The following is a 19,682-nucleotide window of genomic DNA, read 5'->3' on the forward strand; positions in this document are numbered from 1 at the left end:
ATACATTCTTCAATACCTTGCAAAACACTTATACAGGATGTCTTAGCAAGGTCAACAGGGCCCCAATTTGCAAACAACTTTTTTTTAGCTATCTAATTCACAAATGGGGGCTATTTTTATTTTGGTGCGTGGGCTTATTTACTGTTGCAATCCAACCTTGATGTCATTGGGATCAGAAGGAGTGTGTGTCAATTCCGCTACTCATGTCATTTTGGTGAATTGAGGTCTATGGCTAAACCTCAGTATGAACTTCACTTTTGAGTAAATTACCTGTTTTGGTGGTGAGAACAATCAATGTATACATGATATTACTGCATAACACTAGCTCTCTAAAATTTGAAACCCTTGCATTCACCTAATCAGAGATTGGAGTTTTTGGTACTCACGGAAGGGCTTCCCCTTAGCGCTGGCCCCATGTAAACTCTTTACCTAAAAAAAAAAGATTAATTGCCAGTTCCTCAACTCTAAAAATTCACCATGAGCACTGGACAAAGGGATAAAGGCATCATGGAAAATGTCAACATGGACGTGCTTCTGGACAGAGGTGTATAGGATACCTAAGGTGATTGACTCTGTCCCGTCCCAAGTGGCTTTCGTAGCCTCTCTCTCCGTCAATCAAGAAATCGAAACCAAGGGGCATATTTAAGAGCCCCAAGCTCCACCTTAGCGCCTCCATAGCGTCATTATTTTGACACTAAGGCGTCACTAAAGTGGCTTTTCTGCCACTTTATACTCACAAAGTGGGACAATGCATCCACTTTGTAACCCCTTGCATCACATTATGGCTGCAGCAGGCATAATGTATGTAAGGGGGGCGTTCCGGCGCCAGGTGGTCCGCAAAAATGGCACAGTAAAATTTAAAAGATTTTACTGTGCCATTTTTGGTGTCATTTTTAACAGCTGCTCAGAGCAGACATTAAAATGACACCCCCATAGTACCCTATGGGCCTCCTTGCACTTTGCTGCACTAGCGTCAAAAGTTTTGATGCTAGTGTATCAAAGCGCCGAAATAGCTTAAAAAATGTTGAGGATATTGTGCTAACAACCCCCATGGCGCATTGTATAATAAATACGGTGCGGCCATATTGTTGTTAGGTGCCGGTGGGGGGGGGGGGGAGGGTGCAAGAAAAGTGGCGCACCATAGCTGATGCACCACTTTTTATTAAACATGGGCCCGATTTTCTTAACTAGCTGGTCTACTGATTAAAAAACATTATATCAAAACAAACAAACCCGAATTCTTAATTTAAAGCCATCAATTCAATTGGGGCTCATGAACACAGACAGAGACTTCTAATATAAAGGTTTATTGGCAGAAAAACAACGCAAGTAAGTTACAGGAATAACTGCTGCCAACCAACAGTCTGTACTAGACGATTCCCTTGCACCAATAAAAACACATATGTGAAGAGCATAACTTCCTTAGTTGAAACTGTCTCCTCCTAATAACTTCCAAAAAGTAATTCAACTTTTATTTGCATTTCTGCTATGGTTTTAAGGGAGGCTGAGTATTAACTACAGAACAATGGACACACAAGAGTGGTTGAAGAAAGGCTTTGGATGCAATACAGACTTTGGTACATTTTGGGAACACCAGGGCGGTTGGGACGAGGTCTCAAACAAGAGATGGTTAAAAGGTTTCATATGTTCACCAAAACGCCCCCGAAATTGTTACTTGGAGAACATGCAGAATCTGACAAGGACCAACAAAAAAAAAAAAATCGTTCTGCATTTGAAAATCAAAAAATCTTGGAGATTTTTGGTGCAGCCTGAAGGGTGGAGCTACTGTTTGGATAAATGTGCAGCAGAGCAAAGAAGTAGAAACAAACATTTAAAGGAATTGGCAATTTGCCTTTAAAAGGAAACACACTTTAGAAACATTGCTACATTTTGCAGACTAAAAATCACGTACATCATACAAAATTTGCTTAATGCAAGCCAAAGTGTATTTTAAATTTGTGGATTTTTAACTCTTCTTTTTTTGTAATTCGAGGGAGAAAGAGATGTTGCTTTGGGAAGACTGAAAAAGACAGCAGCAAAGATTTTGGATTTACCGGGTGCAGTCGCCCAGCCAGTAAAACTCTGCACCGGCCAGGCAGGATCAACCGCAACCCCCAATCCAGAAAATACTGCTCCTACCTACTTGTAATGAACCTCTTATCGGAGACAAGCAGGTTACAAGTGGAGCTTTACATCTGCAGAGCTTCCCTAAAGAGCATCTGATATTTCTCTGCTCTGTTGGATGCTTTTTTTAAAAGTGTCTTAATTGTACTTTTACTTGCCTAGGGCATGCACACCCAAACACTATTTAAATGCCTACTGGAAGGGTCTGGCTTTTGGTTTGTTTTTTGATCTAGGATGCTCTTACTTCCCTCTCAGATCTACTGGAAGATTAAGAGTCACATATGCACAGGAAGCAGCTCACCATGTTTTAATTTTCCTTCTGAGCACCTCGCCATCTAATTCTGGAGCCCTTTATGTGGCTTGTAATGAGTAGACTCATGATTTAGTGGAAAGATGTCCAATACAGGGACGCTCCATTTTGTAAGAAGTGTTAACACAATCACCACTTTTCCACCACTTGGAAAGAAGGGTGCACATTTTCCACACAAGGAAAATTATGGGCTTACTCGTTCGTGCCTGGTCTTTAAAGCTCACTACTATCCGTAGGGAGCTACCCTTAAGGTCTCCTTCCACAATGCTCCTCTTGTAAATGAGGAATCTTTTCTATATTTCTAAACTTTTACCAGTCTCCCCCATCTGAATGAATTCTTTCAAGTGGATTTATGTTGTCACACAATATTAAACTTCTGTTATAGATTGGGGCAGTATGGACTGCTTTGGAAACAATCCTTGGTAGAATCAACCTTGCTGGGACCAAAGAAAGTTAACTTATGGTAAATATAAAAGTTCCACTTGTTCTCAAAGAAGATTGGGCAAAAGCATGACTGGTTTCCAGGGTTTCACCTGCTCAATACCATAGTTCAAATTCCCTCTCTCTTGTCCCAGTGAGGTCGTCCTCCATACTCTTTTCTAGTGCTTAGATTCTAAAATAAATAAATAAACAAAATAAAATAATTATTATGTGGTGGGACCAAATTATTTCTAAGGAGACACTGGTGGCACTACTGAAAGTCTGCTGTACTGCATATCGAGGTTTTCTAGTGTGTATTCAAACTTGTGCCTCATACATCCACCACCAGACACCCCCTGCTCCTTGTCTCACTCTTGCAGGTTGTCGTTCATATCTGCTTTTTCTCTTTGTCCCTGTTTTTTCTGTCTTTCCTTTTCTCCTCCTTTCCACTTTTCTGCTTTTCTCTCTCCCTTTCTGGGTAAAATCTGATTATAAAAATGAAGGGTCTGATTATGACTTTGGTAGGCCAGAAATGGGAATAATATCCTGGCCAAAGCCTACTGTGAAATATTGCAAAGCAAAGATAAACTGGCACGTTAACAATGGAAGGTAATTTCTGTAGCATGCATAATTGTGACTGAACCGTGTTATCACTGTTTCCACAGTTCTTCACATACAGGGTATTAAACACGCCGAATTTTCATCTGTGTTTCCTTCAGGGAGTAGGAGAAGCCCTTCCACTGATACCAGTTGATACCACTGGCATAGGTTTGTTGAGCTCCCCGTAAATAAAGCCCATTGAGGTTGGCTGCGTGGCAAGTCTTGAACCAGAAACCTCCCAAAGTGAGGGCTGCACAGTTCAAGGGATAAAGGTCTTGATCGCGGTCCATGGTTGTGAACTTCATCCCACTGTGATAGGACAAGGCGTCTCCTACAAAAGAACAAAAAAGCAAAATGGTTCAACAATGACTAATTGGGAAAGACAATAACACTTTCACTTCCCCATATCTCCATCAGGCTGCAAACAAGGCAAGTCATATAGTTATTCTTCACGGCAGCGAGGGCATGACAATAAATAAAAGATCTGGGGGCAGGAATTACCTTTTATACCTGCTACTTAAGTTCATAGTTCTTTATTAATTTTCACATGTATAAGTAGCTTACGTGACATTTATGTCTTAGTTATTCTTTACCTTACACACACCTTGACTGCAAGAGCCACTTTTTGGTTTCAACTCCCAAACATTACAACAATAATATTCAACTTTTAGTCTAGGATAAGCGAATGCAGTGTAGATTTTGGATACATTTTACATCCAGGACCTTTTGGGCAATGGTTAACGGTATCGAAAGAATGGCAAGAGATATTAACTATTTGTCAATTCCTGAAGAAAAACGGGTAACCCATTTGACCAGCATGTTCACCAGTCAGGAGTTGTCATCCGATGTAAACTTGCAGAACTATATGGGTTATGACCCAAAGGCGGTAAATGTAGTGATTAAGGAGGGGCGCAGCGATTGTGAGCCTGGCCCTAATGGTTTATCACAGACGATATTTAAGGTAGATTCGGGATTTTGGTCCACGCCACTTGCAATCCTCTTCACTGAAGCCAAACTAAGTAGAGCGATTCCAGGCAGCTGAAGAGGTTCTATCATTAATCCGATAATCAAATGGGGGGGTGGACTGATCAAATCCAGCCAATTACAGGCTGATCACATTGACTCTGAAGCTAAGTATTTTGCCTCTTTGAATTTAAATGATTTTCTTGACTGGCCTAATTCTAACAACATAGTTCCTCTGAATCGAACCGGCTTCAGGAAGGGTATGGCACCATGATAAACATACTTGCATTAAGCGATATTGCTGATAAATCAAATCGTCAAAAGAAAAAACAACATTTATGTTTTATAGATTTTAAAAGTGCTTTTGACCATGTGGACAGAACCATCCTCTGGGGAAAGTTGGGGCCTGCATGAAAGAACTTTATGAGGCAAAGAAATGCTATATGACAAAACCTAGGTGCAGATTAAGCTAGCTGATGGTACAAAACTTTTGAGGATTCCAACAAAAATTGGCCTCAAACAAGGGTGTGTCTTGGCCCTGCAATTGTTTAATCTTTTTATGGCTGACCTTTCTCCGAAGCTGGATGCAACAAACTCACACTGCCTGAAGTTGGGACTCCTGTCTATATCGCACTTCTCATATGCAGATGATAAAGTTTTATTGAGTCATAAAAGAGTGGGTCTCCAGCGAATAGTCAACACTCTGAGCAACTTTGCAGCAATAAATAAATAGGAAATTAACATCAGTAAGTTTAAAACTATGTCAATGTGGTGCACTTTCAGTACTGTGCTTAATCTTAAACTAGGCAATACAGTGCTAGAAGAGATCAGTCACTCAGAGATCAGTCAGGGCCTCAACATATATAATAAATTGAACTTTGCAGCGCAAAAGCAACATATTCAACAGAAATGCAAAGCCTTGACATTTGCCTTTTGTGCCCTGGCTAGGAAGTTGAACGGGCCTTCGTATAAACCCTTACTGACAGTCATATTTGCAAAACTATTACCAGCCATAACCTATGGTCGTGCAGCGTTATATGGGAAAGATTCATTAATTTTGGACCAGTAACAATTCAAAATATACAAGCAAGTTTTTTTGCCTTCCCTGTAGTGCCTCCCCTCACAAGTTAGACTAGAATTTGGTCTTAAACAACAGTAGTTAGTCAGAAAACTACATACGATTAAGACCTGGTATAAAATTAGGGGAAATAAAAAGAGTCAACTAGTCGCTGCACTATAGAATTCTGTGGCTAATAATCCAAAGTCAGTATACAATGGGTATTTGGAATATTCCCTCCAAGAGACACAAACAGTACAACTATGGGATTCTAATATGTCATATTCCCTTCTCTGTGGAGCATTAAAAAAAGAAGCCAGGCTGCAATCCTTGTTGGACAACAAGCATAAATTTGCAGGCCGGTCGTATGCCTGGATAATTATGCATAATTACAGAAGACTAGCACCAGCACAATATCTGAGTTCAATCAACCCAGTACATCTGAAACGCCAGCTGCTTGCCATATGGTTAGGGTTCTTAACCGTCCTTAGCGGACCAACGAGCATGGAAGAACGGTGGTGAGATGGTATGCAGGTAATGTGGTGCTGGACGGAGGATATGGTCCATTTGATTTGTATCTGCTCGGCTCTAAGGGAAGCTTGTTGTCAACTGTCGAGACCAGTGTTCCTTATGAGTGGGTTCCGCTCCTGTCAGCCGGCAGTAATGAAAGTGCTTGATCCGTCTGATCGATAAATTAATTGTAGTCTGGTGACATTTTTAACCCTGCATGCTAAATATCTAACAGGTTGCATATGACTCTTCTACAACCCCTTTATGGAACATTAAGGTGTTATAGTGAAAGCAAGTTCTGTTGGACGTACTGCTTAGGTATGACTGTGATGCTATGATTTAACACAGCGGTGGTAGTAAAGCTGAAGGCTCAGTTTGCTGAAGATGACCAGTCAGGATTGCGCTTCCAATAACTTTGATATAATTGAATTCCAAAGTATTTTAATATTCTATGTTGATCCAGCTATTTTATTTACATTGACTGTACTATTGGAGTCACCCGTATTAATGTCTTAATAGATTCAATTTTATAACACCTCATAGGGACTTATAGGGACTTTACACATACAACAGTTTCAATGGAGTAATTAAAATAGTCAAATACATGCACTGAAACTTAGCGGGGTTGATTTTAATGATGTATTTAGAAGGCTTCCTACATCTTTGTGTATTCCCCCTTCATCAGCACTTTATATTTAATGGATTATTTAATGGATTTAAATTGTGTAGCATATTTATGGATTTTATAAATGTAATAGTTTTAACGGGTCTATGTAAAGTGTTACACACACCCACCCTCACCCACGCTCACGAAGCACTGCACAAAACTGGACCAGAATACCTCAAGAGACGGCTCTCCTTCTACACCCCGACTCGACATCTCTGCTCTGCCGCCCTCGCCCTCACAACCATCCCACGCATCCACAGAATTACAACCGGCGGCAGATCGTTTTCGCACCTCGCCACCAAGATGTGAAACACTCTTTCCACCCACCTGTGCTAGACCAATGACCTCCTTACCTTCAGGAGACTTCTCAACACCTAGCTGTTCGAGCAGTAGCAGGACTCCAGCGCCCCTCTCCCTCTCCCCCTTCCCCCCAGTGCCTTGAGACCCTCACAGGTGAGTAGTGCGCTTTGCAAATTTCCTGACTGATTGATTGACACATCTTTAAAAATGCAGTGGGTTGATATTGATCAAGATGACATCAGAGTGTTGCAGAGAGTAGGGGTGGGGGAGGTGCTGCAGCACCGAAGTTAATTTTGAAAGTCATTTTGGAAAGTAGGCAACAAAAAGGCCCCTGATTTGTGTTACTCCTCATGAGCATTTGCTGCTTGTTTAAAAATAGCCACTGGAGTATAAGACAATTTCTTAGGGGAACTGATTTGTTTATTTAACATGGAGTTTTTTTTGTTTACCTCAGCAATACTCTTGGTGTAGAAGAACAGTTATAGTATATTTAGACATGTAAATACATTTCCTTTGTTATCAAAATAAACTTTACAAATATTTTTAATGTATCAGTAGCATGAAAACTAAAATTGAGGCATTTTGCTCTTAAATATGCTGTTTGATAGATATATTACCCAGTGGCAATACCTTTTTTGTGTTGCTAATAACTTTGGCATCATGAGACAAATCTCCATGAAACTTTCCAAGAAAGTGCTACTTATTGACTAGTTTGTGCATGGAAAGTTTTAGGGTGGTCACTCAAGCAAGGGTCAAGAAAAAATGGGGGTCCTAAAATAAATGTGCCCCATTCATGTTTTAAAAGGAACTTTAGACATAGCTACAGTCTAAACCGCAGAACGGATTAACACCATGTTTGGCAGAAAGCTAGGTATTGATCCATAAAGAGTGATATTTGTGTTATGATGTAAATGGGTACAGTAGTTTTGGCAAAATTATAGTGCTGTGGAGGATCTGTGGACCCCCACATATCTGCTGAGATCTGATTGGCTGCCAACACATCAATTAGGAAATAGTGGCAGCCATTTTAGGACTCAGGATTCAGTCCTGAGTCCTAAAAATGCAAAAAAGACATGGGGGTAGCGTAGGGATACCCTGACCCCTTAGGCCTGCCAGCTGGGGCCAAAAATATATATTTTTTTAAAACATTCTGCTGCAAATTTGCAGAGGACCCTCAACAAGCTTTTTTTTTTTTTTTTTTTTTTAAAGCGCAGCTCCTGTGCATATAAAAAAAAACAGGTGAGCCAGGGCCCAGTAGGGAAAGGCATGGCATATATTTAACCCCTTTGCTGCCAGGCCTTTCCCCGCTCAGGTGAAAAGCCTTTTCTTGGCTATTTGGGGCAGTTCGCACTTAGGCCCTCATAGCCTTTTGTCCACATAAGCAATCGACGCCAAATTTGAGTCCTTAATTTCCAACATCCTAGGGATTCTAGAGGTACCCAGACTTTATGGGTTCCCCTGAAAGAGACCAAAGAATTAGCCAAAATAGAACGAAAATGGTGTTTTGTTTTTTTTTAAAATGGGAAAAAAGGGCTGCAGAAGAAGTCTTGTGGTTTTTTCCCTGAAAATGGCATCAACAAAGGGTTTGCAGTGCTAAAATCACCATCTTCCCAGCTTTCAGGAACAGGCAGACGAATCAGAAAACCCAATTTTTAAACACAATTTTGGCATTTTACTGGGACATATCCCATTTTTACTATTTTTTGTGCTTTCAGCCTCCTTCCAGTTAGTGACATAAATGGGTGTGAAACCAATGCTAGATCTAAACATTTCTGAAATGTAGACAAAATAGTGAATTCAGCAAGGGGTAATTTGTGTAGATCCTACGAGTGTTTCCTACAGAAAATAACAGCTGAAATAAAAAAGTATTGAAATTGAGGTGAAAAAAACAGCATTTTTTCTCCATGTTTTACTCTGTAACTTTTTTCTGCGATGTCAGACTTTTTAAAGCAATATACCGTTACGTCTGCTGGACTCTTCTGGTTGTGGGGATATATAGGACTGGTAGGTTCAGCAAGAGCCCTAGGTACCTAGAGCCAATAAATGAGCTGCACCTTTCAATGGGTTTTCATTCTATACCGGGTATACAGCAATTCATTTGCTGAAATATAAAAAGTGAAAAATAGGTATCAAGAAAACCTTTGTATTTCCAAAATGAGCACACGATAAGGTGATGAGAAGCAGTGGTTATTTGCACATCTCTGAATTCCGGGGTGCCCATACTAGCATGTGAATTACAGGCCATTTCTCAAATAGATGTCTTTTTTACACACTATCTTACATTTCGAAGGAAAAAATGTAGAGAAAGACAAAGGGCAATAACACTTGTTTTGCTATTCTGTATTCCCCCAAGTCTCCCGATAAACATGGTACCTCACTTGCGTGGGTAGGCCTAATGCTAGCGACAGGAAACACAACATGGACACATCACATTTGTACATTGAATTCTGACATATTTTTTGCAAAGTGTCTAGCTGTAGATTTTGGCCTGTAACTCAGCCACCACCTAGGCAAACCTACCAAGCCTGCACATTTTTTTAAACTAGACACCTAGGGGAATCCGAGATGGGGTGACTTGTGGGGCTCCCACCAGGTTCTGTTACCCAGAATCCTTTGCAAGCCTCAAAATGTGACAAAAAACTATTTTTCCTCTCATTTCAGTGACAGGAAGTTCTGTAATCTGAGAGGAGCCACAAATTTCCTTCCACCCAGTATTCCCCGAGTCTCCCAATAAAAATGGCACCTCACTTGTGTGGGTAGGCCTAGCGCCCACGACAGGAAATGCCCCAAAACACAACGTGGACACATCAAATTTTCCCAAAGAAAACAGAGCTTTTTTTTGCAAAGTGCCTAGCTGTGGATTTTGACCTCTAGCTCAGCCGGCACCTAGGGAAACATAGCAAACCTGCACATTTTTAAAAACTAGACACCTAAGGGAATCCAAGAAGGGGTGACTTGTGGGGCTCTCACCAGGTCCTGTTACCCAGAATCCATTGCAAACCTCAAAATTTGGCCAAAAAAACAACACTTTTCCTCTCCTTTTGGTGACAGAAAGTTCTGGAATCTGAGAGGAGCCACAAATTTCCTTCCACCCAGCATTCCCCCAAGTCTCCTGATAAAAATGGTACCTCACTTGTGTGGGTAGGCCTAGCGCCAGCGAAAGGAAATGCCCCAAAACACTATATGGACACATCAAAATGATCAAATACAAAACTACCTGTTTTTGCGGGGGCACCTGCGTTTTTGGTCCTGGGCTCACCAGCCATCTAGGGAAACCTACCAAACCCAGACATTTCTGAAAAGTAGACACCCGAGGGAGCCCAAGGAGGTGTGACTTGAGTGGATCCCCCAATGTTTTCTTACCCAGAATCCTCAGCAAACCTAAAATTTAGCTAAAAAATCACTTTTTTTCCCACATTTCTGTGTGGGATCACCGCACCGGGACAAATTTCCTATCACCTTAGGCTCCTCCTCAGTCTCCCGGTAAAAATGATACCTCACTAGTGTAGGTGGGTCAAGTGCCTGTGACAGAGAAGAGCCAAAAACATGTCAAAATTGAGGGGGAAGCAAAGCGGGTCCAAAAGAGCAGTTTGAAAAAAACTAATTTTTAGGCTGACAAGTGCAGCAGAATTTTTATTGGTATAGATGAGACAATGTTGGGTGGTAGGAATTTTGTGGATTCCTGCAGATTCCGGAATGTTCCATCACAAAAATATGGGAAAAATGTGTGATTTCAAGCAAAGTGGGAGATTTGCAGGGCATTGTGGGTAAGAAAATGGTGTGGGGTGCATGTGAAGCACACCACCCTGGAAGCATCCAGATGTTTAGTTTTCATATGTGTCTAGGTCTTGTGAATTTTTCTACATGGCAGCGTCCCAAAGTCTGCAGCCCTCACCATTCCAAGTTGGATGATTTTGAGAGTTACCAAGCTCTCATGGCCCAAATGTAAAACCAAAACCCAAAATAATCAAATGTTCTCTTGCTTGCCGTGGGATAAGATGTTTTAGTGTGAGGGGGGAGAGCTGAAAGACTGTTTCCCCTTTCAGTTGGGGTGGGGGCGTAACCAGGCCCATACTGGTTGGTAGCCACCACCCCACTATTTTTATTTTTTTTAATTCCATGGCATCTAGTAGACTTTCTGCCCCCGGGGTGTGGATCGGAGGTAATTGCCCCATCTGCCCACTGGTGTGCAGAACAACTTTGGCCCCATTTATTTGGGGTGGGGGTATGGCTGTACCCCCGCCCTCTTATTTTGAAAAAAAAATCTTCCCTGGTGTCTGGTGGGCTATTAGTCCAGGGGGCAGAAATGGCCCAAAAATTATTTGACCTCCTGGGGAGCGGCCCTTGTCCAAGGGGCCACTCCCCTTAAGTCCATTTTTAAAAAAAATCCTTGGTGTCTAGTGGGCATTTCTGCTGCCCGATCGCATCGCGATCAGACAGCAGAAATGCTTGCAGAGACATGAAAGGAAAGGAAAGGTCTTTCCTTTCCTTTCATGCCTCTGCCGGCCCCCTCCTCCCGAGCAGAAGAGAAATGCTTTTGCATTTGTCCGCGATGGGAGGTGACCTCTGATGAGGTCAGCATGAAATCGTGTGCTGACGTCATCAGACGTCACTGGGGGGGTCAGGGTGGAAGGTGAAGCGATTCCCCTTCCAGCCCTGACCTGGGGGTGTGGGGGCGGTCCTTGGGGGGAGCGCTAGCACTTCCCCTGAGGGTCGGTAACCGGAAGTAATGGTTATGTCCGTGGCACCTGAGAGGCGCAGCCATGTACGCAACCATTACTTCCATAGCCGGCAAGGAGTTAAGGGAGGGTGCATAACATTTGAAGGAAAGAGGGGTGCAAGGACCCCTCCCCAAGCTTCAAAGAGGCATAGCATATATTTAATGGGGCAGGTGGCCCTCTTCCTCAAGCCTCCAAGAGGCCCGGGACGCCACGCCCCAGGGCCCGTCTTTTACATAAAGGGGAGACTGGCTCAGTGACTCTATCCCAGGGACCCCAACCCTGGAACACTGTCTACTTCAAGCCGGCAAGCGCGGGCAGGGAAGAGAAAGTGCATATGTTTTCCCAATCAGCAGGAGCACAAAGCTGCTAATGCCCAGTGGGAGAGCAAAGTGTTTCCCTGCCCACCATCTTGTTAGGGAAATCATTTGAATTGCTTCCATTAGCAGGAACAAAAGAAAACTGCTCATATAGGGTTGGAGAAATACTGGCTCCACTGCCCACCAAAGTTACAAGCTAGGGAGCTGGTGGGGCTGCGTTGGCCCTGGCCCTCCCCTGTAGCTCCCAACAAGGGGCTATCTGTGAGGTGCCCCCAGTGGACACCGGGGTACCCCACCTTAAAAAACAATAACTGGACTAGTTGTGACATGCCAGGAATGGGCACTGAGGCATGTCAAATATTATTGGAAAAAAGGAAAATGTAGCCAGCCCCCAAAATATTAATTTTTGGGGGGTGTCCTGGGTGGGCACCAGGGCACCCTGTAGATGAAGAAAAAAATGTCAGCTCCCGGCACAGCCCCATGAAATGGGGCCGCTTGTAGGGGGCCTCAGAGGCTCTGGGACTCCCCATGCAAGCGTGTCGTGGGTGGGCCTGGGACACCCAGAAAAAAACATGCAGGAAATGAAAAATAAATGAGCAGCCACAACTGCTGGTTCATTATTCACTGCTCGTTCAAGGACCACCCCACAGTGTCCTGGGAGGCCTAGTTACATACATTGTATTTATTGTGGTGTCCCTGGAAGGGGCATAAACATCACCTAATTGTTTTAATGTTGTGGGGGCTATAAGGAGTTCTACAGCCCCCCAGCAACCCATGGAAAAAGTAAGTCTCCTAGGTCATTAAAACCATGACCCCAGCAGAACTTACATTTTTCAAAAGCATTATCCTGGCTGAAGGTTTTGCTTTACAGCTGGGATGACAGTGTTACCTAGGGACCAGGTACATTATTTAATTTTATGTATTAAACAAGTATCACATAAGATAGAAGCCATTTACATGGTTATTATTACCGTCACATTTTTTGAGGTGTTAAAAGGTAGAGATATATTCGTTTTATTTTTTTTCTTAAAGAAAAAATATTATATCTCGGACTATTTATTTTCACAGTTTTCATCCCCAAAATATAATCATATAAACTGTGTAAAAAGTCATGTAGTTCAATACAACTTTATGAAATATTTTTGTAACTTATTACTGAAATATACATTTGATTAAAATTATTGGTAATTTTTAGAGAGAGATAATAGATCCGATTTATGTAGAGGGTGGGCTTTGGGTGGGGAAGAGGTTTGGCTGCCTGCGGGGTGTGTGGTGGGAGATTGGCTTCACATTTGGTAACAAGATATTACTTTACATTGAAGAAACATTAGAAATTCCTCTGAAAAACCAAAGGTTAATGTAACGTTATAGTTAGTTGAAATGTTCAGTAACAAACGTAACTTTTTAAACTCTAAAAACCACATAAATTCACCAGTTATAGTTATCTCAAGTACCTAGAACTTGTGCCCTAAAGTAACTAACTTGCGCCCTTGACATGCAGTGCTAATTACCACACATATTATATCACTCATGACATCTTCTATGACATCATTGATAATATCACTGCAACATTTGCAATGAAACTATTGGTGAGAAAACTTTGGGATTGCTCAATGCGTGGTGCCTTCTGTGATGAAAAACCAGCATGGAATGAGCCTTCAGTGCTAAATCACAGCGCAAGCAGCACAACATGCTGTTTCTGCCCATTGGCAGAACTCAGCGGAATCTCGTGGAGTTTTCATGTAATTAGGTGGAGTGAAGTTCTGTGAGTTCCACCAGCCCTACATAATTTGAAGTTGTATGGTCACGGGCCTCCCACAGAATCATCAATAAATACAACATTTTTTAACCTTTGTTTCTCAAAAATTACATCAAATCACAAAAGCATGCTTTCTAGATCAAAATCTAGCTTTCTGCTAAATTTGGTTTAATTCCATTCAGGCATTTTTACTGTATTGCTGTTCAGTTTTAAAATGGAAAATTGAATTGGAAAATTTCATTTTGGGGCCCCTTTTTCAGGGTCGATCGCGCAAGTGCTTTAGCCTGCTGTAATCTCTCTGTGGGCTTTTAACCAAGCCCACTGCATGCCTATAAGTTATTTTGGTTCGTGGGCTTGCCTTTAAAAAATGCTTGATTTCGTTTATGAAACACATGCATATGTCATGCCTTTTCCACTGGTTAGCCCTCCTTGAGAGCTCCGGCCAAATACTGAAAACATACGAGGCTTCATGTTTTCTGCATGGCTTCAACACTACTTTTTCTTTTTATTTCCTATGCAGCGAGATCTCGCTGGGCAGTAGTTGAGCGCTTTGCTTGACATCGGCCCTGTCACATTGATAATTGCATAACTGCAGATACGTTTGACTGCGAGCGAACTTCTGTTTCCTTTTGTGTGCTCCTTCACGCTCATGCTCATGGTGTGGCGCTTTAAATCGTCTCGCTTATGTACAACTGTATTACTTTTCATTTTAAATTTATGTGGCAAGAAAAGTCTGGTTAGGACTTTACATCGCTAATAGCTTTAAGTCGAGCAAAAACGAGACCCATTGCATTGAAAATGCTTGTTTTCTTGGCTGCTGATTGACAGATCACCTCACAACTTTCCAGGAAGGAGCTGAGGTGGATGAACTGTTTTTAAAAAAAGAAGTTTTGTGAAGATTCTTCAAACTGCGCAAACGTTTTCACGAAACAAAAAAATGATCTTCCCATGGAAACACTGATATATGTATACTAAGGGCCTCATTATGAGTTTGGTGGTTAGACCGACAGACCACCATGTAGGTGGTTTTAAAAAGACCGCCATGTTCGCGGTCTCTCAGACTGTTGTATTAGGAGTTAAACAGGCAGGACCACCAACAACAAAAAGGCAGACCATCAGTGGCGTGGAGGCCCGGAAATAGTTGGTCCAACCTCTAGCCCCGACAGCACAGCTACTAACCACTGACCGTATTACAAGGCCAAAGTCACAGTTGCTGGCACCCATGGCATTAAGCCAATGACAGTCTGAACCATGGCGGTTCAAGGTCACCAAAGTAATACACATTGGAAGGATTTGAAAACATCACAGCTGACACACATTGCCACACTGGACACATCTGCAAAGGATACTACAAAACACACCCCTTCACACAACACAATCCTTTGCATTTACACTGAAACACACTGAAGTCAAAGCCAATAATACAACACAGCAGCACAGATACTAGGCACCACTTTTTTCTCACCTTCTCTTTTCACACCCAGCACACATGTTTGTCCAGTCACACACTTTTGCACTTCCCCTCTTTAGTAAGTCAACATCACTTTTAGTTTTTTGTTTTCAAATTCCACCATGTTACATTCTAAAACTCCATGTTTTACTGAAGATGAGTTGAGAGTCAGGGTGGATAAAATTATAAGACTAGAGCCACAATTGTTTGGAACCCAAGTCCAGCACCCTCCTCTCATTAGGAAAATGGAAATGTGGGACAGGTTAGTCGACAGAGTCAATGCTGTAGGGACCACCCTGCACACAAGGGAGGACATTAGTAAGAGGTGGAATGACCTCAGGGGCAAGGTCAATTCCTTGGTCTTAAAGCACCAGCTATAGGCCAAGAAGACTGGCGGTGGCCCTCCTAGTGCCCCATTACATCTGTTTCCATGGGAGGAGAAGGTCTTGGCCATCCTGCATCCTGAGAGCTTGACAGGAATACTTTGGAGTGGAGTCTGGTAAGTCACAACAATGAAAATATAACAAAAATACTATGTCATGCATGCCCATAGCTCACATTTTGCCACATTTACTGTTACTCCACTCACCAGCCCAGTGTTCACCTGTTCAAAAACCCCTGTTTGGCAAATCGCAATTGAAGTGTACTCCTCTGGCGGGATAACAGTTGTATAGAGTGTATAGTACAGGGAGTTACATGACTACAACTCCCAGGAGGCACTGTTACTGTCACCCAAACCACCACCCCAGTGTTCCCTTCACCAAATACCCTTCTTTGTTAGTTTCCAATTGAAATGTACTCACTTGGGAAGATAACATTTATCAAGTATGTGTAGTACTGGGACTGACATGACTACAACTCCCAGCAGGCACTGTTTCAGTAACTCCAAACACCAGAACAGTGGTCACTTGTCAAAATACCCTTGTTTGTTAACTCACACATGAAGTGTACTCACCTGGGAGAATAACATTTGTATAGTGTGTGTACTAGAGAGAGTGATATTACTGCAACTACCAGCATAATGGTCACTTGCCCAACTATATATTTTAGTGAACACTCAATTGAAGTGTACTCACCTGGGGGGGAGAACATTGGTCAAGTGTGTGAACTAGAGAGAGTGGCATAACTGCAACTTCCAGCAGGCACTGGTTCAGCAACTCCAAACACCAGAAGAGTGGTCCTTTTCCAAAGACCACTGTCTGCCAACACACAGTTCACGTTTACTTACTGGGAGGATACCAATTGTCAAATGTGGGGTGTAGAGAGAATGGTATGACTAGTAAGGTCAGAAAGGCCCTGTGTCTGTTAGACCAACCATCAGACCAGTGTTCTCTCGTCTAAATACCACTGTTTATCAATTCCCAAATGAAGTTTACTCACCTGGTGTAGGAGGCTAGCCTGGCTTGTAGTGGGTACCAGAGGTACTTACACCTTGTGCCAGGACCAGTTATCCCTTATTAGTGTAGAAGAGGTGTTTCTAGCAGCTTAGGTTGATAGAAGGTAGCTATGGCAAAGCAGCTTAGGCTGAACTAGGAGACATGTAAAGCTCCTACTATACCACTGGTGTCATATGCACAATATCATAAGAAAACACAATACACAGATATACTACAAATAAAGGTACTTTATTTTTATGACAATATGCCAAAGGTATCTCAGTGAGTACCCTCAGTATGAGGATGAGAAATATACACAAGATATATGTACACAATACCAAAATTATGCAGTACTAGCAAAAGGAAGTAATGCAAACAGTGTAAAGTTACAATAGATTGCAATAGGAGCACATAGGTATAAGGGCAACACAAACCATATACTCCAAAAGTGGAATGCGAAACACGAATGGACCCCAAGCCTATGTGAGCTTGTAGAGGGTCGCTGGGACTGTAAGAAAACAGTGAGGGTTAGAAAAATAGCCCACCCCAAAACCCTGTAAGGTAGGTGTAAAGTGCACCTACAACCCCCAAAGAGCACAGAAGTCGTGATAGGGGGATTCTGCAAGGAAAACCAACACCAGCAATGCAACAACAATGGATTTCCGGACCGGAGTACCTGTAAGACAAGGGGACCAAGTCCAAGAGTCGCGACAGTGTTGAGAGTGGGCAGGAGCCCAGGAAATGCTAGCTGAGGGTGCAAGGAAGCTGCCACCGGATGGAAGAAGCTTGGTGTTTTGCAAGAACGAAGAGGACTAGGAACTTCCCCTTCGGAGGATGGATGCCCCACGTCGTGAAGAAGCTTGCAGAGGTGTTCCTACACAGAAAGACCGCAAACAAGCCTTACTAGCTGCAAGGGTTGGGGTTAGGGGTTTTTGGATGCTGCTGTGGCCCAGGAGGGACCAGGATGTTGCCACTTGGATGAGGAGACAGAGGGGGCGCCCAGCAAGTCAGGGAGCCCTCACAGAAGCAGGCAGCACCCGCAGAAGTACCGGATCAGGCACTTAGAAGAGGAGTGAACCTGAGTCCACCCAAAGTCAGAAAAGGGAGTCCCACGACGCCGGAGGACAACTCAGAAGGTTGTGCACTACAGGTTAGAGTGTCGGGGACCCAGGCTTGGCTGTGCACGAAGGAAATCCTGGAAGAGAGCACAGGAGCCGGAGCAGCTGCAAATCACGCGGTACCCAGCAATGCAGTCTAGCGTGGGGAGGCAAGTACTTACCTCCACCAAACTTGGACTGAAGAGTCACTGGACTGTGGGAGTCACTTGGACAGAGTTGCTGAGTTCCAGGGACCACGCTCATTGTGCTGAGAGGGGACCCAGAGGACCGGTGATGCAGTCTTTTGTTGCCTGCGGTTGCAGGGGGAAGATTCCATCGACCCACAGGAGATTTCTTCAGAGCTCCTGGTGCAGAAAGGAGGCAGGCTACCCCCAGAGCATGCACCACCTGGAAACAGTCGAGAAAGCCAGCAGGATGAAGCAATACAAGGTTGCTAGTAGTCATCTGGCTACTTTGTTGCGGTTTTGCAGGCGTCCTGAGCAGTCAGCGGTCGATCCTTTGGCAGAAGGTGAAGAGGGAGATGCAGAGGAACTCTGGTGAGCTCTTGCATTCGGTATCTGAAGAATTCCCCAAAGCAGAGGCCCCAAATAGCCAGAAAAGGAGGTTTGGCTACCTAGGAAGGAGGATTGGCTAGTAAGAGAGGTAAGAGCCTATCAGAAGGAGTCTCTGACGTCACCTGCTGGCACTGGCCACTCAGAGCAGTCCAGTGTGCCAGCAACACCTCTGTTTCCAAGATGGCAGAGGTCTCGGGCACACTGGAGGAGCTCTGGGCACCTCCCCTGGGAGGTGCAGGTCATGGGAGTAGTCACTCCCCTTTCCTTTGTCCAGTTTCGTGCCAGAGCAGGGCTGGGGGATCCCTAAACCGGTGTAGACTGGCTTATGCAGAGATGGGCAGCATCTGTGCCCATCAAAGCATTTCTAGAGGCTGGGGGAGGCTACTCCTCCCCAGCCATCACACCTATTTCCAAAGGGAGAGGGTGTTATACCCTCTCTCAGAGGAAATCCTTTGTTCTGCCTTCCTGGGCCAGGGCTGCCTGGACCCCAGGAGGGCAAAAACCTGTCTGAGGGGTTGGCAGCAGCAGCAGCTGCAGTGGAGACCCCGGAAAGGCAGTTTGCCAGTACCCGGGTTCTGTGCTAGAGACCCTGGGGATCATGGAATTGTCTCCCCAATGCCAGAATGGCATTGGGGTGACAATTCCGTGATCTTAGACATGTTACATGTCCATGTTCGGAGTTACCATTGTGAAGCTATACATAGGTAGTGACCTATGTATAGTGCATGCGTGAAATGGTGTCCTGCACTCACAAAGTCTGGGGAATTTGCCCTGAACAATGTGGGGGCACCTTGGCTACTGCCAGGGTGCCCACACACTAAGTAACTTTGCACCCAACCTTCACCAGGTGAAGGTTAGACATATAGGTGACTTATAAGTGCAGTGGTAAATGGCTGTGAAATAACGTGGACGTTATTTCACTCAGGCTGCACTGGCAGGCCTGTGTAAGAATTGTCAGATCTCCCTATGGGTGGCAAAAGAAATGCTGCAGCCCATAGGGATCTCCTGGAACCCCAATACCCTGGGTACCTCAGTACCATATACTAGGGAATTATATGGGTGTTCCAGTATGCCAATGTGAATTGGAGAAATTGGTCACTAGCCTGTTAGTGACAATTTGGAAAGCAGAGAGAGCATAACCACTGAGGTTCTGGTTAGCAGAGCCTCAGTGAGACAGTTAGTCATCACACAGGGAACACATACAGGGCACACACTTATGAGCACTGGGGCCCTGCCTGGCAGTGTCTCAGTGACACATAGACTAAAACAACATATATACAGTGAAATATGGGGGTAACATGCCAGGCAAGATGGTACTTTCCTACACCTGGGGAGATAACATTTGTCATGTATTGGGGAGTAATGAGACTGACATGAATGCAACTGTCAGGAGGCACTGTTTCTCTGGCTCCAACCACCAGACCAGTGTCAACTTG

General features: G+C 43.6%; 1 protein-coding gene across 2 annotated transcripts in view; it reads right to left on the bottom strand.

The window, feature by feature from the left end:
- Nucleotides 1-1,291: 1,291 nt before the first annotated feature.
- Nucleotides 1,292-19,682, bottom strand: part of MFAP4 (microfibril associated protein 4) — a 467,131-nt gene continuing 448,740 nt past the window's right edge. Inside the window, exons 6-7 of one of the 2 annotated variants that reach the window (XR_011205540.1) lie at nucleotides 2,055-3,785; nucleotides 1,292-1,852 (exon numbers count right to left, since the gene is read on the bottom strand). Coding sequence is in view for 1 of the 2 variants with exons in the window: in XM_069244249.1 (XP_069100350.1) it covers nucleotides 3,538-3,785 (248 nt within the window). In the remaining variant the exon portion in view is untranslated. Of the gene's footprint in view, nucleotides 3,786-19,682 lie in introns of both variants that reach the window. The other variant, XM_069244249.1, reaches the window with a different exon arrangement.

The sequence above is a fragment of the Pleurodeles waltl genome, chromosome 7, assembly GCF_031143425.1.
Source record: "Pleurodeles waltl isolate 20211129_DDA chromosome 7, aPleWal1.hap1.20221129, whole genome shotgun sequence".
Taxonomy (NCBI): domain Eukaryota; kingdom Metazoa; phylum Chordata; class Amphibia; order Caudata; family Salamandridae; genus Pleurodeles; species Pleurodeles waltl.